At 35.8% G+C, this 19,314-nt stretch overlaps 1 protein-coding gene across 5 annotated transcripts in view; it reads right to left on the bottom strand.

The window, feature by feature from the left end:
* VCAN (versican) overlaps positions 1-19,314 on the bottom strand; it is a 110,828-nt gene that overhangs the window by 50,090 nt on the left and 41,424 nt on the right. For 3 of the 5 annotated variants that reach the window (XM_012477605.3, XM_012477602.3, XM_012477601.3), the window contains exon 7: positions 11,296-14,262. The exons of the other annotated variants lie outside the window; for them this stretch is intronic. In XM_012477605.3, coding sequence (XP_012333028.2) covers positions 11,296-14,262 — 2,967 coding nt within the window. The remainder of the gene's footprint in view (positions 1-11,295; positions 14,263-19,314) is intronic. 5 annotated transcript variants of the gene reach the window in all.

The raw sequence follows: 19,314 nt of genomic DNA, 5'->3' as shown, positions 1-19,314 counted from the left end.
TGTATACCAATCTACTCAGCAGAGGTACATTAGGATCACATTTCTTTATTAAAATGGATTTTATTTTAATATGTAACAAAAAAATTTTGTTTTATTAAAAAAATACAATAGACAGCCTTCCTGAAGTGCTTATACTCTTGCAGAATTTAAAGAGAGAAAGCTTTAAATTCTTTAAGATATTTAAGAGCCCAGCAGCTCCCTGTTCCTATCTTACTATCTTCCTCATTCCAGCCTCAGACTTAGGCAAGAAGACACCACTCCAGCCCACAATCTCCAGCTTGGAATGCTTCATATATCCCCCCTTTGAACTTTACTCATCCAATTAGGAATGATCCACTGAAGCCCTCATCCTCCAATAGATCTTTTCTAAAACACCTCATCCCAAACTAGCCATATCTTTGATCTGTTTGTCATAGGATTTATGTCATATAGGTTCTCATTTCTAAGTGTCCTCGTATTTTCATTTTTTAATCTCGCTTCCCTACTTAAATTCTCTATTCCTTAGTTAATGTGAAGGGAATCTTTAAACACATAATGCTCTTCATACTCTAGCCCTCTAGCCACTTAGCTCCTCTTTTGGGAATCTAGTTGGAAGAATGTTGACATAATTATCAAAACAAATAAAGTTTACATTCTGCTGGATTGAGACTTCCTTTGAAAGATTTGTATCTCAGACTGAAAAAAATGTTGTTTTTTGGTTGCAATTACAGCTCAGTCCGACCTACAACGAAAGAATCATACAAACAACTCAAACTCTAAAGACTTTTGTGGTTATAAAAATCTAGATAATTTAAATGTGTTAAATGTGCAGTCTCAATACATTTTTCATCTTTTTTTTTCCAAATCCATGTAGGCTTACATTGAGGCAGTAATCACTGTTTTTCTCTAATGTAAATGGATATTGAGCAAACTAACTTTGGTAGTACAGCCAAGGAATGCTTAAGCCATAGGCATATTTCCTTTTAATTTCTATGTTTGCAGATAGAAGTTAACATGGGTACAGCAAAGTGTAAGGTATATGGTTTTGAGTAATTAAAGAGGTACTCTTCAATATTGCTCCCAGTCTTCAATATTACTTTTGATTCAATTATTATTCCCGAAATTTAAAAAAAATCTATTTTGATAATATTTCATTCCATTTTCCTCCTTATTAACAGATGCCAAGTTCTATTTAACATTTGTGACAAAAAGTGTACTCCCCCAAATCTGATCAAAGGCCACCATTTCACTCAGAAAAGACTGAATCAGTCATATTCTTTTCCCTTAAAGTTCATAAAGTACAGCTTAAACCAACAGAGACTTGAAGCAGCCCCTGCCCAGGGTTCTGCATTTCAGCAGGTCTTCTAAAGATCAGAAAGCCTTTAGTCATTAGTAGTATTCAGCACTCACTGTTGCAGCAAAACACAGGAGAGGCACTTAAAAATAAAGATGCCTAATAAGAAATAAATAAAGCTGATTTTTTAAAAATGCAAATACCTGAGCCCTGCCACTAGAAATTCAATTTCAAATTGTCTGGAGGGAATGGAAATGTGGGTATTTTTATTTGGAGGGTCCCTGATGATTCTGATATATAACTAGGGTTAAGAAATGGTGTGGGCAATATTTAAGCCCTGGATTATTTCCTGATGCCCCTCAAACCAAGGTATATAGTGGTACCATGAGTGTTCAGCCAGTCGGTGTCTGGCCTGGGGAGACTCTACACCTTCCCAGGTAAACTGGGTGGATGCTCAATGAGGGAACGCGTGCCTAGAGTTTCTTCTGAGATCAGTTCTGAGACTTCACATGCTAAAGATACTTCTTATTTCATATTTGCCTCAATTTTTTTAATGAAGCAAGCAATTAATTTTGATATGTACTCTCTTGTTTACTATTTATTTCAAGTTGCCTCCCAACAAAGCTATAAATTGAATTTACTTCTTTTATAAGGTGTATTGTAAATTACAATTATAGTATTATGAATTGTATTATTTTCTTTTCCCCAGCAAACAGTTAGTAGCCTGATTGAATGACTTTATTTCAACAAACCTCTAAAACATGTTCTGGGGGTGAGTGTGAGAAGATACGAAGAGAATGTTCTATCTGCAGATAGCAGATGGGTTCCTTCGTAAAGCAGAGGAAGATAAGTTTTCAGCATAGTGAAAATGATCATACTATATTCCATTGTACTCTCCAGAAATATATACTATCTTTTCCCTTTCTCATCTTAGAAACAGCAAAACCTCCAGAAACCTACTATATGAAGCACATGGCCAAAGTAACTGAACTACCAGGGAGACTGTGCTACGAGGTGAAAAGATGAAGTCACTGAAAGCCAGTCGTGGTGCTTTCAGTGTACTGGTCGTACACATGCGTAAGCATGTCCGGGTATAACACAGTGACACCGTATATCTTTTCAGAGACATTGATACTGAAATACAACTGAACTTTTCCTCTCACTCCAGAGATTCCTTCTTTCTAGTTTAAAATCTCCTTTTAAAACTTACATTATTTATGGAGAACCAAAATCTGTATATACTACCCAATCATCCAAAATTTATTTTCCTTCAAAAGATCAAATCACTCTTTTTAAAAATAATTATTTCCATTTTCTTGTCAATAGACGTGTGTTTCCCTCCTGATTCACACTCAAAAAGTCTAAATACTGGCACACTCTCTCTAAGGAACACCACATTTATTGCAATCAAATGAGTTCTCAGATGTCCACAGGATGCCCGAGGATGAGGATTATTTTTATATTGTATATCACCTCAATTAGGTTGTAAAAAAATTCAAACTACTTCAATAGAAATGAAAAAATATACAACAGTTTTTAAGTAAAAGACATCATCACTCCCTTGTCCATCCCGCCCCCACCAACCTGGGCCCCATTCTTGGAACTATTCTCTTAACGAAGCCACTTAATAACCAACATTTTTGTACATGACAACGCTGACCCCAGTGAAAAGTAATGTTATACATTTTCTAAACTGACAAAAATAGGCAATGTCTTTTTTAAAGCATATAATTTTCAGCTTTACCTAATTAAAATGGAACCTCAGTGGGCATTTCTTTCCCTTTTCTTTTATCCCTATTGCTCCTCTCACCAGGCACTTTTCTCCCCTTAGCTACGCCCCTCATCCACCAAAAAAGTTCTGAACACTGTCTGGACCTGTGAATACATTTTTTATTCATTGCACAAATGAACGATCTAAGAGCTATTAAGAAAGAAGAATGTAATCCCTGTGTAGAGAACTGGGGGTTTCCTTGACAACAGCAAAAAGACAGCCGGGAATGCCCAATCCATTCTATAAATAGGCAGGAAGCTAGGCCCAATACCTGGGGAAATTTATCGAGAATTTGTAAAATTATTTTTATGAGAAAAAAATCAAATTGGTAGCTGTCCAAATCATAAGCCCAACTTTCACACGAGAAAAATCAAAAAGCTAATAAATTCTACTCTTAGATCTACAGACCCAATACTATATTTACATTTTAATTAAGGGCTACAGCTGCTTCTGATTTGCGCCCAAAATGGCACCATCCTAAAAAACACAACCTAGGTAGCATTCAAATTTTAAGAAGGTATTTCAGTCAAGGAGATTCTAAAACATAATTATACTTGGTTCCTTGTGACATAAATGATCTTGAATTTTAAGGTGATTTGGTTTTTACCTGTTTAGTACAAAACAGTTTGTATTTTCCCATATTTAGAAGTCTGAAATGAAATAATTTTTAAAGCCCACAGGGGATTAATTTGTACTAAGTTGTTACTATGTACCAGGCATTGTGCTTGGTGCTTTCTAGTCACTCAAGGAGTATTAAATGTGTGAAGTGCCTGTCACAGCAACTTGCATGTGGCAATCACTCAGAGATCCCCTTCTTAAAGCAATGTGGCGAGGCTGTAATATTATTATACATTTTTAATTATGTAACAACTGAGGCCTATGGAGGTTAAGTAATTTCTACAAGACCAAACAGACTGTAAATACAGTTATCCTTCAGTAGCCACGGGGGATTGGTTCTAGGACCCCCAAGAATTCCTGCAAATACTATGCCATTCTATAGAAAGGACTTGAGTACCAAAATCCATGGCACTCAAATCCTTTCTATAGAATGGCATAGTATTTGCAGGAATCCTACATATAGGTCCATACACATATACTCTAAATCATCTCTAAATTACTTATAATACCTAACACAATGTCAATGCCGTATAGTTATTATAGTGTTGGGTTTTTATTTGTATTTTTTATTGTTGTATTGTTCTTTTTTATTTTGGTGCTTTTTTTTTTTTTCCTCAAATATTCTCTATCTATGTTTGGTCAAATTAGAGGATGCAGAATCGTGGATACAGAGTGCCGCCTGTAACAATGTTGACAGTGAACCCAGGTCTCTTTCCCAAGGCTCTTTCTACTACATTAACTGCCTCTTCCATGTATACAACGAAGCAAACTAACTACATCTTCATGTTCCTTCAGAATATTAACTAGAATGTACTTCAAAAAAAATCCAGTTCTAATGTAGTTAGTATATTGCCATTATTTGACTGTTGAATAAATTAGAAAAAATGTATCTGTATATTACCTGTATATGTGCGTGTGTGTGTGTGTGTATATATATATATATATATGTATGCATGTGTGTGTGTGTGTACATACGTGTGTGTGTGTGTATCTTTGTTTCATAACCCCTGTGACTTGGAGAAAGAGTATGTGTCAAAGTTTAGGAAATACCATTCCATATAGTAATAGTCATTTTAATATGTTAAAAATTCTGACAGGGAAATTGAGAAAGTCCTGAGTCCACATTGCATATAAGCTAAGAAGAGACTGACTCCAGATTCCCTAACTTAGAGCACCTGCTCTATAATCCTACTGATTCAGTATTCACTTGAATTAAGATGTCATAAAGCTTTAAATCGCCTTTTAGAGAGTGTAGGTACCTTTTACAAAGTAGTTTTATGCCATTTAACTTTGTAAGTGTAATTCTGAACCATGATACTTCATGGTAATATATTTTGAAGAGGTAAATGTCCTTAATCCACAGAACATGCTGTCTTATCAAAATGTATGAATCACTGAAGCTCAGAAGTGTGAGAACACTCACTCCTTCCTCAAGAAGTTAGCAGAATATCTCTGGTTTCCATGAACTGTACTAGTTCGTGCATGACGCCTAGGAAGGTACTCAACTTCTGAAGCAGAACATGTCAAATAGCGCTGGCATGACATGGCCTGCTGCAGAAGCTGTTTAGAAGTGCGATTTAGAAAAACAGCTGTTTATATTTGGGGCTCCTTAACCCCATCGGTAAGCTCACGTTGGGAAGCAATTGCCTAATAACTGGCTTCTTGTAATTGGATTGTAATCTATCCCTCCAACAGAGACTGGCATAAGTCTCCTCCTTCTCATGAAATATTCTGTAACTTCCTGCCTTTACTGATTCCTTCCTTTTCCAACCTCACCTACCATTCACAGTCTGTCATACCATTACTACCTAGTGTGTAACCATGTTTTTCTATCGTTGTATTTGATTGTGTTAATGTTAGCCGGCTAATATGCACTTAGAGGCCTTGGGAGCACAGCCTATACTTTATGTTTCTTTTATGACCTCCTTTAATATCTGTCAAAGGACTAGACATGCTACAGCCTTACGTGAAGGTAATTCTTGCTTGACTGTGCTCTGCTAGAAGATGGTGCGTCTCTCTCAAGGTCACTGCCAATAAAGGCTAAGTAGTATTTGTTTTAGATAATGCCTCTACCTCAGTGGTAGCTTTGATAATGGCAAATTATAATTGCAAGTGCCATTTTCAGAATAGGCCTTGGTTCATTTTAGGAAGAAGACAATATAGTTCCTTTTGGTTATCAAAGAACACCTTTTAACGTTAAGCCTCAAACTTTCAATTTCTTAACTTTTTCCTCAAGGTTAGTGGGTTAGTAAAACTACTCAAAGAAGTGTTAAAATATTAAGATTCTATGTGTGTGTGTGTGTGTTTATATGTGCCTGTATGTGTAACATATACAAAATATTTCACCTCAAAGGACTTTTAAAAAGGTAATCTTTGGTCTATAGTATGGTGTTAAGCTCATTAATAATTTAGAAACATTAAAATCATTTATTTTCTTAACACTATAGAAAGAAAAGGAAGACAAACATTCTCTTCCTTTTATTTGACTAATAGAAGAGGAGCTCAATTCTTTTCTAGACTTGGGACAGTCCATGAGAGACAAGGTAAGCTATTCTAATTCTCTGCAGAAAACTGTGCTTCTCTGGCAGAGAGCCACAGCTGGAGCTCAGCAAAAGGAACCACAGAGGTGTGGAGGCACCAGACCCATCCACTTTCAGAGATGTGCTCCGAAATTCTACAGGGAAGAACCTGCTCAGAACTGCAGAATAACATACCAGCAATTTCAGCATGCCCTTTCCTTGCCATGTCAGGTATCTGAATAGCATGCATAGTGCCCCATATTAGCAGCAACCAAATCTAAATTATGCACCCTGAACAAACCACTAGAATGTCAATGAGAAACCAGTCTTTCCAGAGTTTGCTCTTTCAGGAATTGACAGACAGGGCAGTACCTAAGCCACTGGGCAGGGGGTCATTGTTTTCTCAAAGCTTATCAGGGAACAGAATCACTTCATAGCAAAAATGCTCCAAAGGGGCCAGGGCTGCTAGACCCAATGCCAAGAATGTCAGACTCAGTGTACCTTCATTTGCCTATCTGCTTTCCCTAATTGCCTCACAAATTATCTTTGAGGTTTAGACATGATAACGTAGAAAAAGTGGTGTGAAAGCATTAAGCCCAAAGTGTGAGCTCGATGACTTAGTTTTGCACATACATGTGAGACTCTGAAATACCATTATATATTACTTTAATGACACATAGGCATCAATAAGATTGAAACAATATTTGTTAATTTGTTTTATTCAGCACCATTCATAGAGTGATTCAAAGGTAAATGTTAAACGTGTATAATTATATTGAGATAGAGATATAGATAATCAGACCAATTTTTAAAACATTTTTACTTTTAAGAACTTAATTCTCTCAGGAATGAGTAACTGTTTTTGCTTTATTTTTAATTGTCTAGATATCATTCTTTTTCTAGCTGTGTTCTGAGGTACATGTTATTTTAGAAACCACCACAGGAGATGAGGAGGAGGTCCCAAGGGAGTGAGGCTCCAGATCTCCACCCTCAAACTTCAACCAATCCAGCTACTCTTTTGTCTGTTCAAGATACAGGAGCTCTCAATAAGATTTTGTTTGAAGAAAGGACCTGGATCTTATAATAACAAATCAGAAAGTAATTTTTTTATATAATTAAAAAGTTTTATAAAATTCTATAAACATAGAAAATATGTGATTTTAAAAAATTATATGAGACTATCTTAAATAAACATTACCTTTTAAAAGGTGATGACTCTGCAATCAATGATGTAACTATTGGTATCTGCCCAGCTGTCTCCTTCTCTCAGAGCCAATGTTCCTTGTTCTTTTTCCTTTCCATAACACCATATTTAGAAAATAAGCTTTTAGCTTTTTGTATATTTCTCAAAATCTAATTAATCTTTAATAGCATTATATTAATAATTTTACCAATATCTTAATCTTTCTATCATTTAATTTAATATTGCTTTGCACCTGACTTTCACTTACATTTGGGTAGATATAAAACCAGTAGAAAAAAAACACCTAACAAGACAATATCAAATAGGCCCGACACATAATAGGTAGCATATATGAATTTATTTGTTAGAAAAGGTAATAAGCTTCTGTGAGCATCCTAATAAAAAAAAAATTCCATTTTCATGAGAAAAAAAAAAGAAAAGGTAACAAGCTGCCTATTTTAGGGTTATAACTATGAGCATTTTTATAATTACCTTGATATTGAATATCCACACATTTCTAAATTATTCTTTGATTTAAAAATACCAGTATGTCAGTTTTTAAAAACATTCACAGTTCTGTTCCACTACCTTGTAACATTTCAGATGATTTAGAGAAGTGCTCTTTAAAAAAAAAAAATCTAGATTTGAAGAAACTCTTCCTACACCTTCAAATTCTAGGCCTTCATGCATGTTCACAAAGAAAGACTTTCAATAATTTTTCAAAATGCAGGTGTGCAAATTACTCCTGAAATAGACAGGAGTCAAGTTTTCAGTATCCCCTGAACCACTGTTAAACACACCCCATAGCATTTTTCAGCTCATAAAACTTTTATGAGCTGAAAAGTTCCTTCAGATTTTTTTAACTGCTAGCTACAGTTGCCCTCTAGCAACAGCACCACAAGTTGCTATTAAGATCCATTTGAGCAAGTACAACATAAGTGTGTCCTGAGTAGCATGTTTTGTTTCATAGTAGTAAAAAAAAAAATCAAGATTTATATGACTCGCTGAGTGCAGCAAAAAATTATTGAATGCCTGGGTTTAAGGTAGCACGGGTGGTATTTTTGCTTACTTCGATATACAGTATATATAATGGTGGATTCTACTCTTGTGAATAGATTTACACAAGTTCACACATGTACCAAGGATTTTCCATTCTGGAAAATTGTGCCTTGATACATAAAAAGGTTGGTTCTCCAGGCACAAATGCCCTTTTCCTTATTAAGGTATACACCTGCCTTGAAAATCATTAATTGAACATCTGCTTTAGGGTTTTTCCCTTGCCAAAGCTCAAAATGTTAGAGGATAAAGCTTCTCGTAGAAAATAAATAATATTAGTATAGGTAAGCAGTTAGATCTGAGTAAACTGCATTGTCTTATGAAGACAATAAACAATGCTTTCAGTTAAGGAGAGCAGTATATACACAACACACAAAAATACAGATGATGACAGGTAGGTAGGTAGGTAGGTAGGTAGGCAGGCAGATACATAATTACTCTACAGATACATCCCCTCCCCTGTACACACATATACACACTCTCACATTAGAATTCTGCCTGATCCCAGCACTTTGGGAGGCCGAGGCGGGTGGATCATGAGGTCAAGAGATCGAGACCATCCTGGTCAACATGGTGAAACCCCGTCTCTACTAAAAATACAAAAAATTAGCTGGGCATGGTGGCGCGTGCCTGTAATCCCAGCTACTCAGGAGGCTGAGGCAGGAGAATTGCCTGAACCCAGGAGGCAGAGGTTGTGGTGAGCCGAGATCGCGCCATTGCACTCCAGCCTGGGTAACAAGAGCGAAACTCCGTCTCAAAAAAAAAAAAAAAAAAAGAATTCTGTCTGATGGAAGTAACCAAATATTGCACAGTTCTCTGACCTATTATTATACAAAACAAAATTAGTTTGAAGGTGGATTATAGTCCCTCATTTTGGAAGCATAAGAGAAGAGCACCTAAACCTATCACCCAGGTCTAGCTGAATTAAGTCCACAACTAGCTTATAAATATACACCTTTGTAAAATTATTTCAGGTTTAGCTTACTTAGACCCTCCATTTCCAGTAACCATTTATAACTTAGTTATTTTTTTCTGATGACTGTCAATTCTTTCAGAGAGATCAAGTTTCACTTTTTCCATTTTGTAATTTGACCATCATAACTTTACCTGGCAGTTTCCCACTTAGAAGAGTTTTTAAATGCAGAACGTTTTTACTGGGTTTTATATTATTCAACTCAACTTATTATCTACAGTAACAGAGTAATATATATTAAAAGAAATCTGCATATTCATTCTGGTATTTTTTTAAATTATCAAACTAAGTGTTGGTAGTAATTTACTTTTTGCTTCTCTTTGCTTCTTCTTTTTTTCCCCCCACAGTTATATCTTCCTGTCTCTTTTCCAGCCTTACTAACGCAATCCTCATTCCAACTTCTTGGCAATTCATTTACTCTTTCCTACACCAGTTCCGAGAGATGGAAAACTATGTGGAAAAGCGGAAATATGTTATGGTTTCCAAGAAACAACATCATTAGCAAGAAAACTATGATCAAATCCTGGCCTTTTAAAACTGTATTGGGAAGTGAAGATTAATTTTAGTACTCTGTGAGTGTGTTCTCTTCTCTAGTATTCACTGACAAGCCAAAGCTTTCACACAGAAAATTTTGGAGAGTAGAAGCCATGAAATTTCCACTAACAGCACTAGATGCAAACAGACGTGACCACAACACTACTCGTTTGTTTCCAATAGGTGAGGATAGCATCAGCCTTCAGAAAAATGAGACTCAAAAGGGAACATCCCAACAGTAAGAGAGAAACCCTCCTAACAAAGAACATTCTTCTACCCTGTCTTCTTAGAGTCAGGTCAAGAAAAAAATGAAAATTTATTCATTTAACTCTTATATGAAAATGAGAATACAGCAACATAACTAAAATCCGTGATCTTAACTTCTAAATTAGAAAGAGACAAACCTGAATTGGTTTATTGAACTGCATTTGCTATGTATTCTCAACTCAGCTTATCATCGGTAAAAGATGGCGCAATCTCACCTTTAGACAGCAGTAAGTCATATTTGATCATGACAACTGCAAGTATTAATCAAAGTAAAGAAACAGCTTTTAAGAGTTCTGCCACAGAGCTAAAATAGTCGAGTGGAATAGAAGGCATCATAACTATAGCTAGAAGTAAAACAATTAAATCATAAAATAAACAACATTACAGCCTGGTTTTAAGGAAGCAAAGATAATGCATACATATCCACCTTCTGATATTATATTTAATACAATGAACTGTAATACTCCCTATAATTGAGCTAGGTTGTATTTGCTCTAAATAGATAAAACCACATTAAAATACCCCAAAACAACAGCATAAGAACATGCTGCATTTACATTAAAATAACACTTACATTAGAGACCTATTACCCACCACATAAGTCATATAATAAACCTGCAAAATCCTGGAAGAGAAAAACCAAAGCAAACCTTTAAATGTCTTTCTGTCAACTGTAGGGATATGCAAAACCATTTTAGCCGTCCACATTGTAAGTACTGAAGGTTAATAGTTAAAGACCAATGGGATGTTAACACAATCTAGTGCTACACTTGAGTAGTAATGTATGAAAAGACACTGAAATTAAAACACTTTGTTCTGCATGTTCTGAAGTGATGTAACAGGGATGATTTGGTTATATTAGATGACAAAGCAGGGCTTCTTATGACTTTTAACATAAAATTGTATCTAACATTCTTCCACATTGTTTAACATATTCTTCCAATTCTTGTACAAATAAATGAAGCTAAAACATTTATTTTTCACACTCCAGTTATCTTCTAATGGCAGCATTTGGTATGTTGATTTTTTTTTTCCCAAAAAGTAACTTTCAAGATAAAATGCAGATTGCCTTCAATGGTAGTCTAGAAAGCAAAGACTTACCTGTCTTGTTTTCTCTGACCTCAATAATATAAACATTAACGTCAGAGTGTAATTTTGTCCCTGTTGGGGGCTGTGGAGTAGAAAGTGCCTGAGGTCCAAAGGCCTCTTTGTCTTCCGCAGTGGGTGGTCTTGTTGGCTGTGTAGCTGGAGTACCTGAAGTCGTGAAATACTCTTTATCAATATCAGCTTCCGTTTCCTTAGCTACAATATCTTCAAGGGTAGTGGGAGGAACATGAGATGATGATTCTCCAATGATCACCATGTCACTGGTTGTTTCTTCACCAGGTTCCCTGTCAATGAGAGGTGGTTTCTTAGTGAACATGGAAGATGGCTTGAATGCTGAAGTTGTGTGAAGTCCGTCTACTGAACTGAAGACGGTGGTAATATCACTTGGAACTGTGACTTTGATTGTTGAAAATTCTAGGAGTTCTGTGGCTTTGGGCTTTTCGAATAATCCTGAGCCTAAATCAATATCCTCTAGGTATGTTTTCTCAGTAGTGGTTTCTTCCATAGGCCGGGTAACGTGCGTGCTAAAAGGACTCAAAGATGATGTAAATCCTGTTGTACTACGACCTTCAGTTTCATATTTTTGTTCAGGCCCTGGGCTTAAAGATACTTTTGGCCCAATGCTTGGTGTTAGTGTTACCATTTCATCCGTTTTCACTTTGTGCTCAGTTATAGCACCTGGTGGATAAGACACACTGTGATCAACTTTTCCAGCTGGAGTTGTTTCTAAAAATGGGACTCTCTCAGAACCTGTGAACAATTTATCTTCAAAGACTGTATACGCTGATCCATCGCCCTCTTGTTCATCCAATGGTGTTACTGCCTCCTTGGGAGTCCAAGCTGTAGAACTAACAGCAGGAACTGGTTTCTCTGTAGTCTCTTCTTTGCAAGGGAATTCTTCCTGAGTTGTTCCCTCTGTGATTTTTGTTGTTCTCATAGTTTCAGGAGAAATAGTTGCTTCAAGATGAGTCTGATCAATGACATGCATGTCTTGAGAGGGTTCACCTACAACTTCATCTTCTGATGGAACAGAAGGTACTAACACTCCCCAGTCTGTCTTGGGAATTACAGAAATTGGAAAGGTATGGGAAGAGTCTACGTAAGTGGTAGGCTCTTGGGTGCTACTATAACTAACAAATGCTAATCCTTCCACCTCTGAAGTGTGTGCAAATTGGGTAACAGTAGCTATTGGCTTAGAGAAGTCCACATATTCTACTTCACCCAAAGCACTTCCTTCCGTGGTTCCATAAACAACTTGGCCTTCAGTGCTTGTGGTAGGTGGAACTTTTTCTTCCGTTGTGGAATCTCTCAAAGTTGACTTTTCTGCAATACCAATTGATGTAGTTGGCTGAAATCTAATTGTGAATTTTCCATGGGCTGCTAAATCTTCATCAGTAATCTCCTCTAACTGCTTTTGAGTACTATCTGGAATAAGAGTAAATTCATCTCCTCCATCTTCAGTGAAACTTGGGATTTCTTTATCTTCACCATTCATCCCCACAGTTGGGAGTAAGGCAGGGGGCAATTTTGAAGAGGCTGAAGGCTCTGTAGATTCTAAAGGCTTGGATGTTGTATTATCTTCATCCCATGACCATTTTGATACAGTGGCCACTTCAACACTTAAAGTACTATGGGTCAAATGCACTGTTGTAACATTTTCATCATATTTTATAGTACCTGGAGTTGCTGTAAAGCCTTCCTCCGTATCTCTTACTTCTGTTGTCTCTGCACTTAACTTTGTTGTCAGTGTTGGGAAATCGAAAGCCTTGGTCACTTCCGCAGAAGACTCTGTAACACAAATTGGCTTTGAGGGAGATGTAGAGGGTTTCATCCTAGGGAAGCCTTCTTCTTCTGTTTTTCCCATAAATGAACTTTCAGTGATCTCTTCTTGTATTTCATCTGTATAAGTATCTGTTCTCAACTCTGGTATTAGTGATTCTGTTTTTTCTCTTCTACGTGTCATTTCTGTTTGTGGAGAAGGATAAATAACTGTGGAAATTCCCTCTACTAATATTTTATCACCAGAATAAGGAAACAATTCTACTTCTGTATGATGCTGTGATGGAAAAGGTGTAATAGACAGATATTTGCCAAAAAAATCTTCCATTATCCTGCCATTAGTTTGCCTCTCTTCCCATCTGTCCACAGATGATTCATTACGGTCAGGTACGATTAAAGGTCCTGAAACAGTTGTGGATGCTGAGACTGACTCCAAGTCCTCTAGCTGAGTGTGGGTGGTGTCTTCTGAAGTCTCTGATACCTTAATGACTTCAGGTATTTGGCCAAAAATTAAGGTGCTCTCATCGGATCCAACTGTAACTGTTTTGTCTTCATCATCGTCTTCTTTCAAGGTGAATCTACGGTGACCTGTGGTTTCCAATTCAGAAATAGTGCTTACCGTTTTCTTTTCAGTTTTGGATTCCAAGGTCATTCTTGCAGTTACCAATGGTGTTTCAGTTACAGGGAATTCCTTGGAAGGAATGTGCTTTAAGATTTCCATAGATGTTACCAAAGGACCCACTTCTATTTGTTCTATCTGTGTAGCCGATTCTTGTGTTTGTGTATCTTCCATGACACCATCCCATGAATCGGTAGCATAATGCGAGATGACAGTTGTACTTTGGAGCACTTCTTCCTTAATTTCTGATATGTCTGGCTTTCTAAGAGGTCCTGAAGCAGAAGGTGAGTAGTCATCCATATCCCAAGGCTTCTTGGTACTGCCAGTAGGTGTGGGTAATTTGGTGGCTAAACTATCTGTCATAGCCTGAGGCTGGACTGTGGCTTTCTGTTCAAAATTGACAATATTTCCCACAGGAGGGAACTCTGTTGGAATGACAGGTAATTCATCAACTAAAGGGATGATTGGTGTAGTTCTATCAGAAACCATTTGTGGTTCTTTGGATAAACTGGGTGATGTAGTTTCTGCGAGGATACTCAAATCGATGGTTGTAGCCTCTTTAGCTAGAAAAATAATTTCAAAGAGTTGATTAGACAAGTCACTAACAAAAAGTTGTATGCCCAGTGTTTGTTAAGTGCTCCTGAGTATTTTGTAGGGAGTATTTTGGGGAGACCCAAACATGTTCTGTGATGGAGAGGAGTCTACAAACTATACTTGAATTAATCCAAGGACAGATAATTGAACACTTAATAGTCGTAAATTGGTCAGCTGTTTTACGTTATAAGGGTTATCACTGCTTTTACCTAAAAGTATGAATGGCTGTTATCAGTTAAGGAAAATTAATATTATGTGGTTTTAAGTTAAGGAAAAGCTTGGAAAACATGAATGCAGATTTTGGATACAGTAGATTGTTTATTTACCAGAAACTACAGCGTCAAGTTGAAGCCTAGCAGGAGAATTCAGTACTATTCTTCCGGAGGCTTCCGTACCCTGCCTCTAGCTTTCCCCACGTACTCCCTTCATTTCAAGTTGCTGCATATTATCTCAGGGGAGAGGGCGTGTCTCAGATTGCAAAACAACAAAAAAGCCACATCAAACGTATCCAAGTCACATATAAACCATTACATTGTCCATAATGTGGAGACTTTGATAAAAACAGGATATGAAAACTTTTTAATACCACTCTTCACTTGATCCCAGGTGTTGGACATTTGTCTTCATCTTTCTTTCAACTTTGTAGTGTAGATTTACTTCTAATAAATTATAAAATGTGCCTGGCAGAGGCTGGTTAGCATTTGTTGTTGTTCTACATTTTGTTCTATGTTCTACACACTCTGTTTATATCGCCTAAGGGATCTCAGTTCCAAGCTTACTTTAGCCTGAAACACAAGTGTAGAACAGGAAGTAAAGTACCCACATAATGTATTTTAGGTCTGTAATTACAAATTACTGGGAGCAACCCTGAGCATCAGAAAGAACAGGCTCACGCAATATAAAGTAACCTGTCATCATAAAATGCTGCATTAGAATACCTCCAGATTTACAGAGAACAGCCTGGCCTATTGAAAGAAATTTAAATTGTGTATAAAAGTGACAGTTTGTAAACAAGATTCTTTCTCAACACAGGGAAAAGGCAGCAGCCTAGCATAAAGATTATTTTTTATTTAAAAAAATAAGTATTTTAAAAAATAAAAACTATTAATAGTTGCCACTGAACTTTAAAGAACTGTCCTGAAGAAACCTGTAGTTATTGCTTTGCTATATCCTATAGGACTTAAAGCTAGTTTTATGAGTAAATGCTTGTTCACCAAGATGTAATAGCCATAGTATCTACAGTATCTTATTTTTCACTTTTAATAATTCCAGAACAGGAACCCTCAAAAAAACAAAACTGGCTACCGTTTAACTCCATTTGCTCTGTCAAACATAATCATAAAATGATATGATTTTATTGTAAATCAGACTAGGGCTGTAACCAGTTCCTTATTTTTTGTCTGGCATGAGCTGTTATTAGCTGTGGTCATTCCCCATTTTAAAGACCATTTTAAAGCCCAGCTTCACTGATTTCATAATGAACACTTGATGACTATTTACATTATGGTATATTCTTTAAAGTCTGTCACTATTTATCTTTCTAATATTAAAACAAAACTAAACCTAAAAAGAGTTGGAGTCTTTAAAAACATTAAATAACCCTTGCCTCCCGTTTTAAAGAAAAGCTTTTTCTACATTCATTTCCTGGAAAAAGTGTTGTTCTATTTTGATTGACATGAGCAACTTAAAAACCCAAAATGTGGTTGACTATTTTAATTCAATTCTCTATCCTCTGAAATTCCATAACCGTTACTTCATTTAACTGCCAAATTTCATGTTTGTCTTGTAACTGCATTCTTTGGGGAAATACTAAAATAATATGTACAGAAAAATTTCCCATGGAAACAGAATGTAAATACTTAGCAAACAGCATATTAGAGAAAATTTAATCATATTATTATTAATAACAACAAAAAAGCTAAATTTACTTTATCCCTCTGAGTATTTCCTTGGCTGATGAAATTAACTTAGAGGTGCAATTGCATTAGGGCCAAAGGGGTTGTGAATCCAGGCTTCCTATGTTCCAATCCAAGCTCTCTGCTAGCAACTTTCTACACTGCTATGAAAATATGTTTATAGTGTTTTAAAAATTAACTCACAGTTTTAAAACTAAATAACTGTATTTCATTGTCAATTCTTCCTATGGTGCTTGCTGTTGTATTCCTACCTCTAGTCCTGCTGCATAATAAAGTGGTAGCAAGATGTCCTAGAGAATCTGCTCTAGAAAGCCAGTATTTATGTGACTTTGTTTCCAAAAACAAGGGTTTTCAATAATTTTCGAGCCCTAGTTAAAAAAAGAAAAGGTCTGCTTATAATTAAGTTAATTAATTCTACTACTTGGAATGGGAAACCTCAGACTTCCTTTTCAGTTTGGGTGGCTTTTTCATCAACTTAACAGCTGATTTTGATCACAAGTCAGTGTATCTGATGATCTGTGCCATTTGTTTCAGCCATTCCAGAAAAGGAAATAATTTTATAAAGCACAATATCTATAAAGAGATATTTTAAAAATAAATACCACTGTATTCATGATGACTATTGTAAAGGTAAAAACACAATTTCAGATTATTCTAAAAGTGTCCTTCCAATAGGTGCATTCACACAGAGAAGTTTTGGTTCTGGAAAACTACCAGTATTCCTTCATCTTTATTACTGAGGAAGCCAACATAAATCAACATGCTTCTTTTCCCACAAAAGTTCCTTTCCAACCTTTGCAGCTGTCTGCCCACAGATGTTTCACATCACTGTACTTATGGCATTTTTGTCCTATGGACTATCTTCTCTGTACTTCTGTGTGAGACATGAGGCAGATTTTCCTAATAAAACTTAAAACTCCTATTAGCAGCATGATAGTCAATTTAACTCATTCCCATGATGTCTACTTTATTGAGAAATGACTAATTTTAACTTGGTTCTTCTATATTAAATTTGTTATACATAACTAAATGTAAACATGGTTAGAAAAACTGTAAAGATTCAAGTAGTAGAATTATAATCCAAACTATCTTTTTAAAGTTTCGTGAGTGATGGAATGCTAACAAATTCAAATTCAATAAACAGGAAACATTTGTAAAACACCAATTAGGGAAAGATTCGTTTTGGCACATACGATCAGATTATGAACTAGGGCACACACACAAAAAAAGATAATGAACTAACCACAGGTTAGAAGGGCAGGCCAATTTTAACAGTGAATGACTATATAAGATAGGATAGGAAGTGGTGTGAATTAATTTAGCCTTCTCTGGACTCCCATTTTGATTTCCAAACTTAATCATAAACCGACGAATGTGAAAAACGATGATGAAACTTCAAAGCAAGAGCAAATCAATGATTAGAAATTTGGAAATTGAAATTGTAAAACTAGAAAATTATTTCAGTTGGAGTAGAGGGACGAATAAACAATTGTCACTAACAATAGAAATGTCTGTTACTCAGATTTTGGTTTCCAACTCAAAAATGAAAACAAGCGTTCAAATTAAAATACAATGTACTTAATTAGAAAAATTATCTGAGAGTGATGGTCATGGAATATTAGAATGAGTTTTCTAGGAAACATGTTCCATCTCCCTCTCCTGGAGATAAATAATAACATTCTATGAGATTATCATGAGTCTTAAATGGTTCTGATTCACTTAAATTTGGAGATGTATGAAATTATCTTTCAAGGTCTTGCATAACTCTCCAACTTTCACAGAACTTGTTAAATTCTGAGGTCAAAAAAATATGCAAAGTTGTTTAATCATTAAGAGAAGATATGAAGGAAAACTTTGACAAAGACATTACTTGCCTATTTTTCAAATCTATTTTAAAAGAATAAAGTCTAATTTTATATTTTTTACTGTCATTGTGAATGTTTTAGTCAGTGACTTTATGAGGCAAAAGGAATTAAAGCAAAGTAAGATTTGGCATTGTTCATTCACCAAGTGACTTAAAAAACACTTTCTATGTTTGGTGGAAGCAAACAAGAAAAATACGGTTATATTTCTAAATTCCTCTACATAACCAGCCAGCTGCATATCTCTGAAATCACTTTTGGAACTATAGCTGAGGCCATGACTCTAATAAATTTTACCCTACAGAATTTAGTCACTACTTGACTATGTGGAAAAGTGGATATCAATTAAGTCATTTTGAAAATATTTTTCAAATTATTTAAAAATATATACTAGGCCAAGAGCAGTGGCTCATGCCTATAATCCTAGCACTTTGGAAGGCCGAAGCAGATGGATCACCTGAGGTCAGGAGCTCAAGACCAACCTGACCAACATGGTGAAATCCCGTTTCTACTAAAAGTACAAAATTAGCCAGGCATGGTGGTGCATGCCTGTAATCCCAGCTACTTGGGAGGCTGAAGCAGGAGAATCACTTGAACCCAAGAGGTGGAGGTTGCAGTGAGCTGAGATTTCTCCATTGTACTCCAGCCTGGGCAACAAGAATGAAACTCCATCTCAAAAATATGTGTGTGTGTTCTAAAAGAATTTCCGAAAAATGAATTAAAAATTTTGGAAAACTATTGGCATTGTACGTGGCTTACAAAAGCCTTCTATATGGTTAAACTCTTTTAACCTTCTATTTGCTGAATGAATTCTGAATATAATAAGGTCTTAAGTACAAAATAAATAAGAATTTAGCCACATGCTTAGGTGGGAAAAAAAGCAAAATATGAATTCATTATATTTACAAGTTATATACATGTAAATGAATTAGAGAGATAAAAATGAGTATAAACTTTTAAACATTTTGAATTTTACATAGATTTTAGTAGGTAGTTATTCTATTTACACATAAGTACCTTGTTATTTTATGTGTATTCTTCAATTAAATAAATAATTTAAAACACATCAGGATGAATTATTTAATAATAGTCTTTGTGGCTATAACCAGGCTTTGATTTAAATTTTACCCTCAAAGAGATGGAAAACGTTGTTCAAAAGTGTTCCAGTGCCAGCTTTATTAATAAAGCACAAGAAAATATCAAGTAAGGAAGTCAGGCTGGATAATTCTACTCCTTCCCTAAT

This window comes from Aotus nancymaae, unplaced genomic scaffold (genome assembly GCF_030222135.1).
Source record: "Aotus nancymaae isolate 86718 unplaced genomic scaffold, 86718_ANA_hifiasm-v0.15.2.pri h1tg000014l, whole genome shotgun sequence".
Lineage (NCBI taxonomy): Eukaryota > Metazoa > Chordata > Mammalia > Primates > Aotidae > Aotus > Aotus nancymaae.
This window is presented reverse-complemented; position numbering and strand designations above follow the sequence as displayed.